This window comes from Phyllopteryx taeniolatus, chromosome 6 (genome assembly GCF_024500385.1).
Source record: "Phyllopteryx taeniolatus isolate TA_2022b chromosome 6, UOR_Ptae_1.2, whole genome shotgun sequence".
Taxonomy (NCBI): Eukaryota; Metazoa; Chordata; class Actinopteri; order Syngnathiformes; family Syngnathidae; genus Phyllopteryx; species Phyllopteryx taeniolatus.
In genome coordinates, this window is record NC_084507.1 from 1,025,001 (window position 1) to 1,042,647 (window position 17,647).

The 17,647-nt window shown below is 41.7% G+C and overlaps 1 protein-coding gene across 7 annotated transcripts in view; it reads right to left on the reverse strand.

Annotated features, from left to right (window-relative positions):
• The window catches only part of kpna5 (karyopherin alpha 5 (importin alpha 6)), a 47,689-nt gene extending 30,060 nt beyond the window's left edge, over positions 1 to 17,629 (reverse strand). Inside the window, exons 1-4 of one of the 7 annotated variants that reach the window (XM_061775408.1) lie at positions 17,548 to 17,629; positions 13,452 to 13,583; positions 2,004 to 2,105; positions 1,669 to 1,768 (exon numbers count right to left, since the gene is read on the reverse strand). In XM_061775408.1, the coding sequence (XP_061631392.1) occupies positions 1,669 to 1,768; positions 2,004 to 2,105; positions 13,452 to 13,580 (331 nt within the window). In that variant the 5' untranslated portion in view covers positions 13,581 to 13,583; positions 17,548 to 17,629. Of the gene's footprint in view, positions 1 to 1,668; positions 1,769 to 2,003; positions 2,106 to 6,700; positions 6,809 to 13,451; positions 13,625 to 17,491 lie in introns of those variants that run through there. The other 6 variants (XM_061775411.1, XM_061775407.1, XM_061775406.1 and 3 more) reach the window with 6 other exon arrangements.
• Between the last annotated feature and the right edge of the window lie 18 nt (positions 17,630 to 17,647).

Below are 17,647 nucleotides of genomic sequence, written 5' to 3' on the forward strand. Positions count from 1 at the left end.
AAAATACCACCAAAATGGTACATAGGCTGGGATTCCAAAATGTTATTTTGTCCATCCATCTGTCTGAGGTAGGGTTGCAGGGGTAGCAGCTTAAGGAGGGAAGCCCAGCCACTTCGTTCAGCTCTTCCGGGGGAATCCCGAGGCGTTCCCAGGCAAGCCGAGAGACGTAGTCTCTCCAGCGTGTCCTGCGTCTCCCTACCAGGAGCTCTTCTCAATGCGGAGGAGGAGCAGATCGACTCTCAGGCATTCCCAGATGACCGAGCTTCTCACTCTCTCTAAGGAGACACCCTACGAAGGAAACTCATTTCGGCGACTTGTACCCGTGATCTTGTTTTTTCGGTCATGACCCACAGCTCGTGACCATAAGTGAGGGTAGGAACATAGATCGATCAGTAAATTGAGAGCTTTGCCTTTCGGCTCAGCTCCTTGTTATCCACGACAGACAGATACAGAGTCAGCATCACCACAGACGCTGCACCGATCCGCCTGTCAATCTCCCGCTCCCTCGCTGGTGAACAAGACCGAGATACATGAACTTCACTTGGGCCAGGATCTCTTCCTTGACCCGGAGAGAGCACTCCACTCTTTTCCAACTGAGGACCATTGTCTAAGATTTGGAGGTGCTGATTTTCATCCCAGCTTCTTCACACTCTGCTGCGAAACGCTCCAGCATAGTTTAAGATCACGGCTTGATGAAGCAATCAGAACCACATCATCTGCAAAAGGCAGAGACGTAATACTGACATCACCAAACTGGACCTCCTCTACGCCTTGGCTGCACCTAGAAATTCTGTCAATTAAGGTAATGAACAGAATTAGGTGACAAAGGGCAGCTTTGTCGGAGTTCAACACTCACTGGAAACGTATTTGACTTACTGCCAGCAATGCGGACCATAATGAGACCGGTCGCACAGGGACCGAACGGCCCTTATCAGGCGGTCCGGTTACCCCATACACACTGAGCACCCTTCACAAGACTCCCCAAGGGACATGGCCGAACACATTTCCACAAAACACATGACTGGTTCGCCGAACTCCCATGCAGCCTCAGGGTGCTGAGGGTGTAGAGCTGGTCCACTGTTCCACAGTAAGGACAAAAACCACACTGCTCCGCCTGAATCTGAGATTCGATTTATTGACGGACTATCCTCACCAGCACCCCCTAATAGACCTTACCAGGGAAGCTGAGGAGTGTGATCCCCCTGTAGTTGGAGCACACCCTCTGGTCCCCCTTCTGAAAAAGGGGGTCTACCACCCCGGTCTCACAATCCACTGTTCCCGATGTCCACACGATGTTGCAGAGGTGTGTCAGCCAGGACAGCCCCACAAGATCCAGAGCCTTTAGGAACTCTGGGCAAATCTCATCCACCCCCGGGTCCCTCTCACCGAGGAGCTTTTTAATCACCTCGCTGTTGGCAGAATTGAGGGGGTCAGTTCACGACTCACAACGTCCTGAGCTGAGTTCATCAGCGCCCCATCCCCATGATACACAGTGTTAATGGCGCAATGCTTCCCCCTCCTGAGACGCTGGATGGTGGACCAGAATTTTCTCAAAGCCGTCCGGAAGTCGTTTCCATGGCATCACCGAACTCCTTCAACAAATATCCACTTTATTCTCTTTTCATTGTAATTAATAAATAATACAAATTCAAGGCTGGAAAAACAAACCTTTGGAGAGCAGTTTTCTGAATTTTTGTGTAGCGATCAGCTGATGGTCTGGATCGTCAGAGAAGATCATCTTAATCATATCAGGTGTTATGAATCCATCCTGCACAGTCGTCAACAACAGATATTTAGCTATATTAGATAGCGCATCAATATTCTCACATTATTTACACACGATATTGCTTACAAATAGATAAATGTATTGACTACAAGATAAAAAAAAAAAGTAGAAAAAGAAAATGCTCCATGAATACAGAGAATAATTAATATTATATACATATTAATAATTACTCACTGTCGTAATAGAACAAAGATTTGCTGATGCATGCATGACTTACACTGGCAACAGGTACTGTTGAGCTGATGTCTGGATCCTGGATTGGACATTCTGACATTGATTCATCAACTGACGGTGTACATACATTTCTCCTCTTAAATAGCTGTGAGCAGAGTAGATGCCACATGATTAACCTTCTGCACGACATGTATTCGACATTTTACGAGTGCCACCAGAAAGTATTCACATCCCTTCACTTTTTCCACATTTTGATGTTAGACTTATTCTAAAGCTGATTTGAGTATAGTTTTAAAACAATCTACATAAAATATGCCAACATTTTCAGACAGTTGTGGAAATTTATTGAAAATGTAAACATTTAAACATATTAGGTACATAAGTATTGACTAGACTTTTCGCCGATCTGATCGGTATTATCGGTAACGGCCAATAATTAGCATTTTATGCTGATCGGCTGATTGGCTTTCATGTCATAAGTCGCCGAGCCGATCAATGACGTCATCGATCGGTTTTGCACAAGACATTTAACTCCGCGTCTTCGTCGCGTATGAATCCAAAACTTAGTTTATTTTTAGCCTTGTCACGTGTCTTGTTGCGCAGTACTGTAACTATCTGACGGCCAATAAAGTTTTTTCAATCTTCGGTGTGGGACTATTTTGCGGTGTCTTAGACAAACAACACGTAAGTTATTTGCAGTCTATGCACAACTGAAGTACGTCGTGGGGAACGTCATCTAATTGCTTCAACACAACAAATTTGATCGAGCACCTGAAGAATGTACACGAGGAGCATGCCGCATTCAAGCAATGCAGCGTGGGGGGAGAAAGAAAAGTGTCAAACGGACTCAAATTCTGGACAACACTCGTCCATATAGCTGGGAGAGTGAGAAAGTTAGAGTAAGCATGTCATTAACAGTATTTATTAAAGTAATTTATTGCAATAAAGTAATTTAATTACAGTAAGTCAGTGCCCATTATTTCTATATCGTAATGTTGATTTGACCTAAACCTATGTCAGTGGCCAATCCTTGAATACCCCCTAGAGGTCATTGGTGTTTTAACCCTTTTGAGGATAAGCTGTACAGAAAATGGATGGATAGATACAGGATACAGTACACAATTTTATACAATAAATGAACAAGTCATGTAAATAGACACATTGCTGCATCTTGTAATCGGATCGGTGATCGTTGTTTTTAAACTTGCTGATTGGTGATCGGTCCCAAAAATCCTGGTCGTGTAAAGCCTAGTATTCACACCCTTGGCTTGGATGAATTATGAAAGCCTTGGTCAATGTTTTTTTTCTGAAGTGTTTTTAATTCTTCTCAGTACATTAAAAAAAAGTTCAACTTTTTTTCCCAAAAAAATATGAAGTTACAGACATGTCCAATCCAGTGGACTACAGGACCAAAGGACCGCTATGCACCAGAGGGTTAATATTTTGTTAAAGCAACTTTGGCAGCACTCACAGCCTCAAGTCTTCTTGGGTGTGTCTGTACAAGCTTGGCACACCTGTTTTGGGACATGTTCTCCCATTCTTCTCTGCAGATTCTCTCAAAGTCTGTCAGGTTGGATGGGCAGCGTCGGTGGACAGCCATTTTTAGGTCTTTCCAGAGATGTTCAATTGGGCTCTGGCAGGGCTACTCAAGGACATTCACAGGCTGCTCCTGAAGCCGCTCCTTTGTTATCTTGGCTATGTGCTTTGGGTCATTGTCATGTTGGAAGGAGTCGACACCCTACTCTGAGTTCCAGAGCACTCTGGAGCAAGTTCTCAAAGAATTTCTCGATATTTGGTTGCTGTCAACTTACCGTCTATGCGGCCCGATAGCATGATGCTGCCACCACCATGCTTCACAGTAGGGATGGTGTTAGCCAGGTGATGAGCAGTGCCTCCTCTTCTCCAGATAAGATGCTTGCGATTCAGGCCAAAAAGTTCTATTTTGGTTTCATCAGGTTTTCTGCAGGTCTGAGAATCCTTAAGGTGCCTTTTGGCAAACTCCAAACGGGCTGCCATGTGACTTTTAGTGAGAAATGGCTTCTGTCTGGCCACTCTACCATAAATGCCTGATTGGTGGAGTGGGTTAGCAATGGTTGACTTTCTGGATGGTTCTATCTCAAGCAAAGGAACACTGGAGCGCTGCCTTTGTGACCATAGGGTTCTTGTTCACCTCTTTGACCAAGGCCCTTCTTCCCCGGTTACTCAGCTTGGTCAGACGGCCAGATCTAGGAAGGGTACTGGTGGTTACAAACTCCTTCCATTTCCGAATAATCGAGACCACAGTGCTTTTCAGGACCTTCAATGCTGCTGAAATACTTCTGTATCCTTCCCCAGATTTGTGCCTTGACACAATCCGGTCTCTGAGGTCTACAGACAATTTCCTTGGACTTCATTGCTTGGTTTCTGCTCCGATATGCACTGCCAACATGAGACCTTATATTGACAGGTGTGTGCCATTCCGAATGATGTTCAATCAACTGAAATTACCACAGGTGGACTCCATTCAAGTTGTAGAAGCAGCTCAAGGATGATCAGTGGAAATCACATGCACCTGAGCTTACGTTTGAGTGTCGTAGCAAAGGGTGTGAATACTTATGTACCCATTGTGTTTGAATGTTTACATCTTTTTAATAAATTTACACAAATGTCTGAAAATCTGTTTTTACTTTGTCATTCGGGGATATTTTATGTAGATTTTTTTTAAAGAAAACTAAACTCAAATCAGTTTTAGAATAAGTCTAACAGCAAAATGTGGAAAACGTGAAGGGGTTTTAATACTTTCTGGTGGCACTGTATAATCTGATTCGCTTTTGTCAATCATACAGCCTTTCTCTCTTGATAATGCAGGTGTTTCATGCTGCCTGAAATGTCACTTATTATTGTGTAATAGGGCTGGACAATACCGGGGGGGGGGGGAATGACATTGCGCTTTTCTTTAACCCTACGATATATATTGCAATGTTAAAAAACAACAACAGGATAACATACATGTAGCATGTGAAAACCAGCACTCTTTTCTCTCCAGAAAAACTATGCTCAGGAGAGCACAGAACTCATTTGTATGAGGTCTATCTGTATTTAAATGCACTTTAGTATTGAGCAATAGTCCAGTCAGACATGTAGTTAAAATCATTTCTTTTCATGCCCAGTTACACTGTTGAGCCATTAGCACATTCTCCTAACATTGTCCATTTGTTTTCAATTTGTTATTTTATAGTATTTCTTTGAGTGCATTCGTTTAAGCAAAACACATTGTGTACAGCTGAAGTTTGTCCCTTTAATAATGTTGTGGCTCTCCTCCCGCACTTCAAGTGTAATCTGCTGCATTCGTACGTCACCTCCTGAAGAAAGATACAGTAAATGCCGACGTGTAATTGTATCCCGTGTCCTCATTAATAGTTATCATACAAAAAAAAAGCATAGAACACTCTGGGCTGCTCTGTGTTTGTTGTTTGATGGGTGATAATTTACCATAACATAGGTGCTAATCATATCAGCATGTCCGACCAGGTACCTCTGCTTGTCACTCATTAATATAACAGTTGATTCACTGCATATCAATACACCAACATTGTGCTGGACCCTGCAATCTGACTATTGCGCATGCGTACATTACGATAACGATGCTCAAGCAATATATTATGCAGCCCTAATACAGTGTTTCCCGTACTATGTTAACAGTTGCCCAAAAAGATAAAACTAGAACCCCCCCCCCCCCCCCCCTCCCCAAAAACACTCGCTCACACTGCACAGACACACTCTGTCTGTCTGTCTCACTGTCTCAAGGCTCTCCACCGTGATTACCCAGGCTAGCTCGCTAGGTAGTGTCACTAATCATTGCATTACTAAGTTATTAATCATCGCCTCCATGGCGGCTTCGTCGCTGGCACAAGACGGCAGAAATTAAATGTGCTATACAAATAAATTTGCTTTTCTTTAGAGTAAACAGGATTGTATTGTGCGGGCAGCCAGCTCTGCGGCTCTACATCATATTAAGTCACAGACACTGAAGATGAGGGAAGATGACGTTGTAGTCTTGCAACATGCTGTGCTGTGGAGATATAATAAGACCAGCTCGTTGAAGCATAATTCTTTATGCTATTTTTAATCATTTGTTTTAGTTTTTATGCCACGCCTTCAAAATATGTCTTCATGTGAAAACGGACTGCTGCCTTTTTTAATTACTTTATTTTATATTGTGCATTGTTGCAATGTCAGTCAAATCGAAATAGTTTAAATAATTTTGGAATGACTTATTCTTTGAAGCTTTAATATTAATTTGTGAAACTGCAATTCCTTGATTTTAATACGATTAGTACACAGTAACAGCCATGAATTGTACTAAAAAAATAGTTCTATACAGAAAGGCCTTAGAGATGGTTTTTTTTCAAAGCAAAGAAAGATCCATTGCTCAGGCAGAAATTGTGTTCTTTGTAAACAGCTCACTGGAAAGTATGATATTGTTGAGTGTATCATAAGCATTTGACGTTGACTACTGTGGGTACGGAAAGTATTCAGACCTTAAATTATTCACTCTTTGTTATATTGCAGCCATTTGCTAAAATCATTTGTTCATTTTTTTCCTCCTCATTAATGTAAACACGGTACCCCATATTGACAGAAAAAAATGGAATTGTTGAAATTTTTGCAGATTTAAAAACTTAAATATCACACAGCCATAAGTAATCAGTATTTTGCTCAGTATTTAGTAGAAGCACACTTTTGACAAGTTTTTCACACCTGGATTTGGGGATCCGCTGCCAACTCCAGCCGACTCCCCCTGTCCACGCCCACATTTGAATATGCAAATCATATGTAAATGAACCCTGCACCTGAGATGCCGATGATCTGCATGATCAGAAAAAAAGGAAAAGGAGTAAGGTAATGAAGAAAAATAATTTTTCTGAATGTGAAGTTGCTCAATGATGTGGAGGCACGCAAGAAAATCCTCTTTGGCACGCTGTTCTACGGCGTTAACAACACACGAAAGAGGAGTGAATGGGACAGCGTGGGTGCCGCTGTCAATGCTGTGGAGACAGAATAGCACGCACACGCTGAACTAAAAAAAGAAGTGGTCAGACATTAAGGTGGATGTGAAGCGGAGGACAGCTTCCCACCGCCAAATTGTGGCCAAAAAAAGGCGGGAGAACCGACGCGGAGGGCCTCACCCTGTTCGAGGAGAGAATCGCTGCGGTCATGGGTGACGCTGCTCTCTCTGGGGTGATGGGAGGACACATGGCTCACTATGATCACCCCACAAGGTTAATACCATGTATTTTTAGAACAAATAAAAAATGTGTTCCTACAGTAACCTACACTCAGCCCTGTGAAATAAAGGTTCATGCGTAAATGTTGTAAGTGTGGCATTTGTAATAAATATTTTGAATTCAAATAGAAAGCACATCAGCATTTCAAAGAGGATATTGATTACTCCATTTATTATTTTAATACACAGGAGTGGACACGTACACTGAAAAAAAAAAAAAAAATTCAGAGAAGAGGGGTAAATGTCAATTTAAACACTTTTTAATCATGTGCAACCGATGCACATGTTCAAATAAAGTAAATTCAAAGGACTCTTTTTCAGTGCATGTGCTGGAGTCACGAAGCGATTGTGAGGGCAACAGGCGGCATAAATTATCGCCTTGATCAATTAATAGGTGTCCTCACAAATATCAGTGGTTCATTAAATACACTGGTTAACAAATGAATTCTGAGTCCTTGCCTCAATTGCATTGTTGAAATCAAATGTTGCCGGGCATGAATTGTTAATCAGTGCTAATTATTCATGCGTCTCTGGTGTGTGGATTTATGAGAACAGTTTCCCAGCATCAACTCTAAGTGTCACCAAAGCACCAAAATCTGCAAAAACGTGCGTACGCCAGCCATGGAGTTGGCGTGAGGGACTGCACATTTCCACGGTCATGTCACTCTTGATACATCTGAACTTTACCATGAAAAAGAATGGACGCCACGTTTTTGTGCGTACGCACCTTTTGTACATGAGGCCCCAGGTCTGTCAGGTTGGATGGTGAACATTGGTGGACAGCCATTTTCAGGTCTCTCCAGAGATGCTCAATTGGGTTTAAGTCAGGGCTCTAGCTGGGCCCTTCAAGAACAGTCACAGAGTTGTTCTGAAGCCACTCCTTTGTTATTTTAGCTGTGTGCTTAGGGTCATTGTCTTGTTAGAAGGTGAACCTTCGGCCCAGTCTGAGGTCCTGAGCACTCTGGAGAAGGTTTTCATCCAGGATATCCCTGTACTTGGCCCCATTCATCCTTCCTTGGATTGCAACCAGTCATCCTGTCCCTGCAACTGAAAAAGACCCCCACAGCATTCTGCTGCCACCACCATGCTTCACTGTTCGGACTGTATTGAGCAGTGCCTGGTTTTCTCCACACATTCCGCTTAGAATTAAGGCCAAAAAGTTCTATCTTGGTCTCATCAGACCAGAGAATCTTATTTCTCACCATCATGGAGTCCTTCAGGTGTTTTTTTTTTTTTTTTTTTAGAAAATTCCATCCGCGCTTTCATGTCTTGCACTGAGGAGAGGCTTTCGTCGGGCCACTTTGCCATAAAGCCCTGACTGGTGGAGGGCTGCGGTGATGGTTGACTTTCTAGAACTTTCTCCCATCTCCATCTCTGGAGCTCAGCCACAGTGGTCTTTGGGTTCTTTTTTTACCTCTCTCACCTTCCCCCCCGATTGTTCAGTTTCGCCGGATGGCCAGCTCGAGGAAGGGTTCTGGTCGTCCCAAATATCCTCCATTTAAGGATTATGGAGGCCACTGTGCTCTGAGGAACCTTAAGTGCAGCAGAAATGTTTTTGTAACCTTGGCCAGATCTGTGCCTTGCCACAATTCTGCCTCTGAGCACTTCAGGTTCCTTTGACCTCATGATTCTCATTTGCTCTGACATGGACTGTGAGCTGTAAGGTCTTATATAGACAGGTGTGTGGCTTTCCTAATCAAGTCCAATCAGTAAAATCAAACACAGATGGACTCCAATGAAGGTGTAGAACCATCTCAAGGATGATCCAAAGAAATGGACAGCACCCGAGTGAAATATGAGTGTCACAGCAAAGGGTCTGAATACTTATGGCTGTGTGATATTTCAGTTTTTCTTTTTTGATAAATCTGCAAAAATTTCAAACAATTCTGTTTTTTTTTCTGTCAATATGGGGTGCTGTGTGCACATTGAGGAAAAAAATGATTTTAGAAAATGGCTGCAATATAAAAAGTGAAAAATTTAAGGGGGTCTGAATACTTTCTTTACCCACTGTGTGTGTGTGTGTGTGTGTATATATATATATATATATACATATATATATATATATATATATATATATATACACATATATATACATATACACACACACACACACACACACACTAATCTTTTTATTATCGATTATCCTATAGATATTTCGTCGAGTACATTCTTTTTAAGAACAATTCACTTTTCTAACAATTTAATTCTAAGAATAATGAACATTGACGTAGTGTAGAACAATAAATAAAATGTCTCAGATAAAAAATATAAAAATATGTCTCAGGCTCTGTTCACAAAAATTGCATTCAAACAAAGATTCCAAATTTGGCACAGAGGTATAAACAGTCATTAATGGCTTAACAGGCAATATACTGGCAATCAAGGTTCCAGTTAGTTAAGAAAAAGTGGCAAGTAGCAAAATAAATAAAACAAGTTGCTCAAAGCAACCGGTTTTGATTCAAGATTTGCACTACTTTTCAAAAGTATGAAGCCTTTCTAAATGCGGCTTTGTGAACATGTTCAATGGCTACATCTCTTACAATAGTGGGTATGCTATACTGTATATAATATGAGCATACATCCATCATATACGCTGTCACGTTTGTATATGCATTGTTGGGCAAAGGCTTCCATAATTGCAAGCTGACGGGAAACGGACAATGTCCCACTGTGTTTTTTGTTCCCAGCTGAAGAAATTGGGATGGCTGTGTATAAAATGGATTTTGTCACTTTGAGGTTTTAAGTTGTGTTGTCTTTGTTGCGACTTCATGCAAATTCGATATACCAGCTCGTTGGTGTTAGCGGGATGGATGTGTTCATCTGGCTTGAATCCAAAATTTTCCCACGTCGTTGCGGTGGCGTTAGGCTTTGGAACGAATCCCATTAATTCAATTAACTGTGCAGCTACCGCCTCACCATCAGAAAACATATCTTTGTGTACACAAGCGGCCGCATTTCAAAAGCATGCACGCACACGCACATATGCCCGCACAGACGCAGACATACACCCACACAGCCAATCAGAAGTGGGTCCCCGCCCTTCACTATTTCTGATTGGTTTGGAGACCACGATGGGTTTCATGTGTGTGCTTTCAAGTCACTGAGATGTTTTTTGCTTCCTCAAATGACTGGGCTCCTGTCTTGGTTTTGCTTCACCATTCATAAATTAGGGTGCAGTTCCAACCAAACAGTCCTATCTTGTCAAAAAATAAATAAATACAACCCCAATTCCAATGAAGTTGGGACGTTGTGTTAAACAAACAAAAACAGAATACAATGATTTGCAAATCATGTTCAATATTAATATTTAATTTTCAAACTGATAAACTTTGTTTTTATCAAATAATCATTAACTTAGAATTTTATGGCTGCAATATGTTCCAAAAAAGCTGGGACAGGGTCATGTTTACCACTGTGTTACATCACCTTTTCTTTTAACAACATTCAATAAACGTTTGGGAACTGAGGACACTAATTGTTCAAGCTTTGTAGGTGGAATTCTTTCCCATTCTTGCTTGATGTACAGCTTCAGCTGTTCAACAGTCCGGGGTCTCCGTTGTCATATTTTACGCTTCATAATGCGCCACACATTTTCAATGGGAGACAGGTCTGGACTGCAGGCAGGCCAGTCTAGTACCCGCACTCTTTTACTACAAAGCCACGCTGTTGTAACACGTGCAGAATATGGTTTGGTGAAATAAGCTGGGGCATCCATGAAAAAGACGTTGCTTGGATGGCAGCATATGTTTCTCCAAAACCTGTATGTACCTTTCAGCATTAATGGTGCCTTCACAGATGCGTAAATTACCCATGCCATTGGCACTAACACAGCCCTATACCATCACAGATGCCGGCTTCTGAACTTTGCGTCCATAACAGTCCGGATGGTTCTTTTCCTCTTTGGCCCGGAGGACACGACGTCCACAATTTCCAAAAAGAATTTGAAATGTGGACTCGTCGGCGGCAGAACACTTTTCCACTTTGTATCAGTCCATCTTAGATGAGCTCGGGCCCAGAGAAGCCGGTGGCGTTTCTGGGTGTTGTTCATAAATGGCGTTTGCTTTGAATAGTAGTGTTTCAAGGTGCACTTACGGATGTAGCGCTGAACTGTATTTCCTAACATTGGTTTTCTGAAGTGTTCCTGAGCCCATGTTCCTGATGTCGGTTTTGATGCAGTGCCGCCTGAGGGATCAAAGGTCACGGGAATTCAATGTTGGTTTTTGCATGTAAGCCTTGCCGCTTACATGCAGTGATTTCTCCACATTCTCCGAACCTTTTGATGATATTATGGACCGTAGATGATGAAATCCCTAAATTCCTTGCAATTGTACGTTGAGGAAAATTGTCCTTAAACTGTTCGACTATTTTCTCACGCACTTGTTCACAAAGAGGTTAACCTCGCCCCATCTTTGCTTGTGAATGACTGAGCAATTCAGGGAAGCTCCTTTTATACCCAATAATGGCACCCACCTGTTCCCAATTAGCCTGTTTGGATGTTCCAAACTTTCTCAGTCTTTTTTTCCAGCTGTCCCAGCTTTTTTGGAACGTGTTGCATCCATAAAATTCTAAGTTAAATCATTATTTGCTAAAAACAATAAATGCTATCAGTTTGAACATTAAATATCTTGTCTTTATAGTGTATTCAATTAAATATAGGTTGAACATGATTTGCAAATCATTGTATTCTGTTTTTATTCATGTTTAACACAATGTCCCAGCTTCATTGGAATTGGGGTTGTAAATCATACGCCGGATTTCCAGCACCACGACAGAGTTCTAGCCATACCTCTTCGTCCTAAAATGCAGATTGATCATACTTTATGCTAATTTTTGTGCATTTCAGACGCGCGACGCACTTCAAACAAGATTCCTGAAAATATCAATCTAATCGAGCTTCTCGATGTATTGCCCAAAACAACGATAAAGATACATATCTCAAAATAACTTCACAATGACAAACATTTCAGACGCGGCCAATCGACTTCAATAGATTGCATTAGTCCATGTTTTTACCAACAATACGAATAGCCAATAATAGTGCGAGTTGCTCCATGCTGAACCCATCATATGGCATCAAGTTAGGTTGACCCACACAAGACATTAGCAGCGAAATGCAACAGGCACTAATGTTTGTAGCCTACAGCTGCAGCCTTGGGAGAGCGCTGAAAAAAGAAAAAGAAAATGAGTGTTCCCTCTGAAGAAACGCCAGGAGACAGAGGCCAAGGCTCAACGGATGACATCGTTGACAACAAAGGCCAGAAAGGTTCGGCAGTCAGAGTAATTTTGGTTTTGTTAACTCTCACAAGAAAAAGAGTAGCATGCACCCCCATGAAAACAACAAACTTTGTTTGTGAAAGCATCGTCAGATTATACATCTTTATGTATATATACGTTTTATTTATCTTACATAGTTCCAATAATAATGTTCCAAGTCATGTTCAACTCTGGACATAAACCTTTAAATGAAAAGGTTAAGAGTAACAGGGAGCATTTAAGATAGAAAGAAATAGTGATTTATTATTATTTATTTATTATATCAGAGATGTAGTGAGGGGTGTGGATTGGGGGTGAAGTAAGGCTACAATCAAATCTTGCTAGCAGTTTGAAAACTGCAAATTCGACTTAAATCTCTGCATGCTTATATTTTGGCTTACCTAAGAAAAGTGAGGGGGAAAGGCAAAGCAGTGTTTTGCACTACAGGGATGTTTCATTTCAAATTTTAATTGCATTCTCATGTTTTCCACCACTTGGGAGTTACTGATGCTGTTTTCTCTATTTTTTCTTTCTAATTGCAGTTTTGTACAATTAATCTTTGGGAAGTAGCATTCTTGACTTTTTGTGTTCATAGTTAACAAAACAACTTCCTGCTAGAATGCCTTTCAATGGGCATATGGTACCCGTTCAGAATCAGTTATATGGAAATCTACATGCCAAAACATATACCGCAATATAGACAGTCTATCATCTATGGCTCAAATTATCCAACATGAAATTTTAGGCCATATTGCGCAACCTAATTGCAAGACGTAGTAAATACCCAGTGATTTTAACAACAGTCCGATTGGAATGTATTCCATTGTAATGATTCTCATATTTAAACGTGGACTAGATGACAACTTCAACAATATACTGTTCTGTTTCAATTCTGACAACAGCAGCAGCTTGTGATCATGACAATCGTGGTCCCATTGCTTGAACCCCCATCATGTTTAGGTGAATGTTTACCTGCTCCTCTCGTTTCTGTTTGCGTAATTGGATTCCTTCTTCCTCTCTCCTTCGACGCATCTCTTGAGGATTCAGGGCTTTGTTCTTGTAGCTCTTCATCCTGTAGCTGTCTTTCCCCGGACTCGCCATAGTCTGAAGTGTCCGCAGCATAGTCAGTGATTAAGCAAAACAAACTAAAAACAAAAAAGGACCATAAAAACATACTTTTCAAAACTGATATAATAAGGCTGAATCAGTCTTGAATAGCTATTTATAGAATTTACATAATTTCAGTGTTCTTGTCACAGAAATGTGAAACCCTAAAAACAAAGAGACAGAACAAGACCTTTGAGAGAAATGAGAGAAACAATTTAATAAAAACTTGCATGAGACAGTTTGAATACAAACAGGTTGGCAGCTTCTAAAATCTGCCAAAGGTTTTTTTCTTAAAGGTCCCATATTTCACCAAACCAACTTTTTCTAGTATTAGGGGTTATATTAGCTCTATGGTACTTCAGTAAACATGTGAAATATGAGCTAAAATCGTCGACGCATTCCTGAGTTCCAGACGCTTTTCTCGAGTTTATCTACATCATTAGAGAAGATCTCTGCCTACCTCTCCACTCCCGAGCCAGCGCTGTCAACATAAACATGTGCTCTCACAAGTGGGTCTTCTACATGGAGGCAACCAATCAGAGGAAAAGGGCCAGTCTTAGCCAAATATGGACAAAGCGGAATCAAAACTGGGTCAAACAAAGTAGCTGTCAGAGGGGCCTTTTCTGGACACTCGTATGAGAAAACCAACGTGTTTTTTAAAATGAAATTGAGACTTTTATACTACAGTGGGTATGGAAAGTATTCAGTTCCCTTAAATTATTCCCCCTTTGTTATATTGCAGCCATTTGCTAAATATCCATCCATCCATTTTCTGAGCCGCTTCTCCTCACTAGGGTCGCGGGCGTGCTGGAGCCTATCCCAGCTGTCATCGGGCAGGAGGCGGGGTACACCCTGAACTGGTTGCCAGCCAATCGCAGGGCACATAGGAACAAACAATCATTCACACTCACAGTCATGCCTACGGGCAATTTAGAGTCTCCAATTAATGCATCTTTTTGGGATGTGGGAGGAAACCGGAGTGCCCGGAGAAAACCCACGCAGGCACGGGGAGAACATGCAAACTCCACACAGGCGGGGCCGGGGATTGAACCCAGGTCCTCAGAACTGTGAGGCTGACGCTCTAACCAGTCAGCCACCGTGCCGCACATTTGCTAAATAATTTAAGTGAATTTTTTTCCTCATTATTGTACCGTATTTTCACGACCATAAGGCGCACTTCAAAGTCTTAAATATTCTCCAAAATGGACGGGGCGCCTTATAATGTGGCGCGCCTTATGTGTGCACAGAGTTCCAAAATCTCTAAATGTTGTTGTGTGACTTCGATGAGCGCTCCGCTTGACTGACTGGGAGCATTTCCTGCCGACAGGCTGCTTATATAGAGGAAAGGCAGACGTAACTGAGTACAGCATGCGGACGTAAAGGGGGAAGGGTGGACATGACAGAGGACGCATAAGGCACGGCCCCAGTAGGTATATAGCGCCGGTATGTGCATTGTGCAAAACAACATCGGTTTGGCTAAGGACCCCCGAAAATGGCACCTACGAAGAGACACGCTTACGAAGCACAGTTTAAACTGCAAGCTGTCAGTCACACGGAAGAACATGGGAATCGGGCAGCCGCGAGAGAATTCAAGATCAACGATAATAATTAAAAAACAGATTGTTCATCCAGCCATTTTCCGTACCGCTTCACCTTCAGCCTATCCCAGCTATCTTCGGGCGAGAAGCAGGGTACACCCTGAACTGGTCGCCAGCCAATCGCACTCACATTCGCACATAAGGGCAATATAGTCTCCAATCAACCTCCCACGCACGTTTTTGGGATGTGGGAGGAAACCGGAGTGCCCGAAGGAAACCCACGCAAGCACGGGGAGAACATGCGAACTCCACACAGGTGGGATTTGAACACCGGTCCTCAGAACTGTGTGGCAGATGTGCTTACCAGTCGCCCACCGTGCCACCCAGACAAATTGTTCTGGAAGTTAATTTCTATAGGATGGCGGCTCTGCAGTCCGAAATAGCCATAAATCCATTTTTACTAATAATTGGCATAGTAATTCCTTGCAGTGTTTCGACCAGTCTTGGGTTATGTTCACTGAATCACTAAGCAACTTGGTGACTTAGCAAAATGTACAAGTTGAAATCACTCAGTAAGGTTTCTTTTTGTCCAAATTAAAAGAGCCCATTTGTCCTTATGTGAGTCATTGCTACCACTTCATAGTGAAATAGTCAATGATGCTAACTGTACCAGGGATGCACAGGTGAGTAACTGTAATTCACTGACCAATAAAAAAAAAAAAAAAAATGTTCATTAAAAAAAGCTACGATGCGCTGAATCCGCAATACGTGAACCGAGATATAGCAAGGGATTATTGTACTATAATTTCAGAGCAACAGGAGCAAGATGACCTTTAAAATCATCACACAAGAGCAGAATTCATAAAATGATTATAATTAACAGAATAGAACATACATTTCATAAGTGCAAAGAAATATTTTTCTAACAGTTCTGAATGTCATTTAATTTCTTCTTGCACAACCATTTTCCTGACATTTTGATCTGTTTTTCTTCCACAAACATTTTATTTATCCATAACACTACTATTTCATTAAAACGTAATTTTTTAGGATTGCCACTAACCCCATTCAGAAAAGACACACCTCTTAATTCTTTCAAGCCTAAATGACTTCTTCCTGGACTTTATCTTGTGTCCACTTCCTCAACATCTGACCCTTCATTATCATCAGTGTCATTGTCTACCCATTTGAGAATGGCTACACTTGCAATGATGGCCACCAGTTTTAAATCTCTTGCATGAGTGAGCCTGTTGCAACTCTTTGTGTTTCGAAAAAGTGATAAGTTGCACTTGGAGCAGGCTACTGTTGATGGGATTTGGAGAACGAAGTAAAAGGGCGCGGAGGCTTCCGATTCAAATAGTCCGATCCACCAGGTGGAGACAGACATGTTCTGGCACGACGACAATACAATATTTTTAACCCCCTGCCAAAGGCCATGCTGTGTACAGTACTTTGCCAGACTGCCAAGAACTTTATAATGGTGTTGGCTCTGTTGATCTCTTATTCCTGATACTTTGGGTACAACATGTACGCTACTGCGTGCACTGGCTTCTTTCACTGCTCTCCGCGCTTCCCTATCCATTTGACCACTACAGTTCCTCTGCTTGGAGCACAGGCAAGTGGGCCTCTTCCCTGTTTTGATTTCTTCATTAAACTCATTAAACAGAAACTGCACATCTGACAAGGTGTCATTATAACCTTTTATTTCAGCAATCCTGGAGCTAGTGTTAGAGGGTTCTCAGGCTACCAGTTACTCTTCCTCAGATTTAAACAAATTAGTTACTTGACACAGATTAAAGTGCAATTTTAGTCTTTAAATTTCCAAATTATATAATTACCAGAATTGTGGAACTCGAGCGCGACAACTGACCAATAGTGAGCAAAAACCCCACAAAAATACAGGAACGGTCGCAATCCAGTTTTGACAAATAGACTGGGGGTTTAGTGGGGAGTGCGAGAAAAATAACATTTGCATGCTTTATGTTCATTATACTGTATTAGGTTTCCGATTCAAAACACAAACCATTTACTGCCCATCTCCAAAGACATTTTAAACTCATGCTTTACCCCTTGACAGGGTTGTCAAATGCTACAGTTGCACTGCTCTTAACCCCCGCAAACATCTCTCGTAGCTATGATTTCACACCTTAAAACGCCGAATGAACGGGTTTTTAGTTATCACTCTCAGAGGTTCTACTTGGTTTTCTGGAGTCCTTCAGAAGTAATATTTTTGTTAGGCTATTCTGAATGTATTCCTAACCTAGCATCAGGGCTAGCCCCTTACAGGTGCAGCTATTCTCACCTGCTTGTTTACATTCAACAGCGATAACAATATATTCAAGACGTAATACAGGGGCTGATTCTTACCCACTCACGATTTGACTGACTTGAAATTGTTGAGATTTAAAAACTTCAATTCTTACTTGTCTCCCTCCTCTGTCGGTGGAGAAAAATGGCGAAGAAGAGATACTTTCCCAGAAAACACCTCGCGTCAACAAGCTTTCGTCATTTCCGTCAGCTGTC